A 2,500-nucleotide genomic window follows, 5' to 3' on the forward strand; every position below is an offset into this window, starting at 1 on the left:
ATTGGCTCGGTCGGTCGGATTGAAAAAAAACAAAACAAAACAAAAAAAAACAAGAATTCTCATAAATGGGAGGCCTGGTACCCCAGCATCAATGCTGTGACGCCTGGAAACCCAAAATCAATATGGCGGAAAAAGTGGTTGGTGTTCTTGTAAAATTAAGACAACACGGGAAAAGGATCAACCACCGAAACTCTTATGCGACATAAAAATGGTTCAACTACGACGTTTTTGTTTTGTTTTTGTTTTTTTTGTTTTGAAAATGCCAAAAATTTGGGTCGGTCGGACGATGCTAAACGTAGAAAAAAACGAGGGTGGCCTTATCAAAAAGCTATCGAAAACCCTGAAGACGCCGTTCGTTTGTTTTCAACTCAAAATAATGAAAGCCTGGTTTTCTTTTCTTTCGGTGCTTCTATCGAGTATATGGAATAAGGTTTTTTCATACGTTGCATGCATTTTGCTCCCGGAGAAGTATCCTTTACTACACTAGGTAAAGTCAAAACAACATCTCATAGTATCGTTCGGATCCACCGAACTTCGTCAGCCACAATGCAAATTTTAAGTTTTTAATATCTCATAATATCTCATAGCGGCTTCAACCGTTAACTCAATGAAGTTAAGCTCACTATTAGATGTTCATAATCGACATTTTTCTGGCTTCCGCGCGGACAACAACAACGCGTGGAGATTACAATTAATCCATTAGTCACTTATTGATAAATGTTTATTTCTACAAGAAATACACAGAAAATGTAAAGGCCCGGCCCGTAAATGCATGGGCGATTAAGCAGGTCTAATTAGTGCAATGTAAATTGCCGTCTATACCCAAAACGAAAACAAGACTAAACAACAGAGACAATTAGTCAAGAATTCAAAACAATCAAAGGCGCTACAACACCAAAAAACATCTACCTTTGAAGAGCTGCTACTCTTTCAAAACGCTTTCACTCCCATGGTGATGTTCCACCTTGCAGAAACATTTGCTTGCACGTTCGTGCTGCATGTTCAAAGAAATTGGACTAAGCAAAGAAGGAAACGTTTTCGCTGTTCGACTTAAATTCTCCTACTGGTCAGAGTTCGCGTTTAACTTGTATTCTTGTTTTAACTAAGACCAAAACTTCAACGTTGGTATTCCCGCTGGTTTAGAGTCAAATCCGCGCTGAGCAAAATCGGCTCAAGACAGACTGCTGTAGAGTAAGCAGTTGTCTGTTGTGTCGGAAAACGTTCAGTTATTTGCAAGGTCTACGGTTCTGAAGGAAAATGCGCAGTAGACACGTCAAGAAGCGGCAGTTTTACTTCCTTCTGGGGGTGGGGGAGACAGCTCGCTGGTTTTGTCACTGTTTTTGGATGAAGGCGCCTCAGTCTGTTTGATTTCACGTTCACTTGGAGGTTCACAAAGCTGAACAAAAATTATTTAAAAACATGTCAGTCTTGAGCAAATGAGCACTTAAAATTCCCTACAAGTTAACGGACTACCGTTCCTCAAAAGACCTTGTTTACAACACAGCAACTGATATCTATGACTCTAGTGACCTGTTCAAGTGAACCCGGTTGACTGCACTGGCGGGAAAAATCCCCCGTTATTCACCTAGAAACTAGGAACCCGGGAACGGGAGCCAAAGGCGAAAAAAGGCCCAAACCTTGATTTAACGCGGTTCTTCGGTAATGTCCTAATTTAACATCAATAAAATAACATTTCATCCCGCCAAATGGGCCAACCTGGTATAAAAACGAATATATGCGAAGAGGAACTCTACTTGTATGTTGTCGGGTTCCAAGTTTCAGCTCTTTACCTTTTTGAGTGCATCGTTAAATTTTTCGCTATCATCATTGAACTTCTGCTTTTTACTCTCAAACTTTTCCTCGATTTGCTGCAGTTCACTTTCCAATTTTTTCTGGAAGAAAACAAAAAATAAGAATCCTCTTAAAAAACCAAATTGGTAAGTGTGTAAACAACTAGGAATTCCACAAACCCCACGTCAGACTTGTAGAAACGACCGAATACAGGCTAAATAAAATAATAATAACAGTGACGATGATATACGATTCTAATAATAGAGAGAAAAAATGCCTTGAGCACAACAGCCCTTTGCAAAGGGTTGATAGATTTACTTCAACAGAGAAAAATATTTGAGTTGAGGGGTAGTTAGAATTTTTTTAAGGCCAAGGTAATCCACCATGTAACTGTTCATGTTTACATTCAAAAGTAAAGTTACAGGGACTCTGTGCCTCTTGTTTCTTTGTTATTTATTTGTTCGAGCAGATTGAAGTATTGGCAGATATTCAGCTGATGTGGACCTGCTATACCCACTCACCCATACACTCACGAAGGACAGCCACAACACCAGAAATTTCATCCCCTACTCTTCTCGAATAGTGTGTGGGTTCTTTAACGTCCCACAAGGAACTTATCAACATGAAAGATATTTGTGAGACAAGGCCTACAGTTTATAGTCCTTATCCGAGAAGACTTGAAAGTCTAAACATTTGCGGATGTCATTAC

The 2,500-nt window shown here is 39.6% G+C and overlaps 1 protein-coding gene across 1 annotated transcript in view; it reads right to left on the reverse strand.

Annotated features, from left to right (window-relative positions):
- Window positions 1-547: 547 nt before the first annotated feature.
- Window positions 548-2,500, reverse strand: part of LOC137967336 (SWI/SNF-related matrix-associated actin-dependent regulator of chromatin subfamily E member 1-like) — a 16,767-nt gene continuing 14,814 nt past the window's right edge. The window contains exons 12-13 of the mRNA XM_068813857.1: window positions 1,791-1,892; window positions 548-1,396 (exon numbers count right to left, since the gene is read on the reverse strand). Of these exons, the coding sequence (XP_068669958.1) occupies window positions 1,274-1,396; window positions 1,791-1,892 (225 nt within the window). The 3' untranslated portion in view covers window positions 548-1,273. The remainder of the gene's footprint in view (window positions 1,397-1,790; window positions 1,893-2,500) is intronic.

This window comes from Montipora foliosa, chromosome 8 (genome assembly GCF_036669935.1).
Source record: "Montipora foliosa isolate CH-2021 chromosome 8, ASM3666993v2, whole genome shotgun sequence".
NCBI classification, from domain to species: domain Eukaryota; kingdom Metazoa; phylum Cnidaria; class Anthozoa; order Scleractinia; family Acroporidae; genus Montipora; species Montipora foliosa.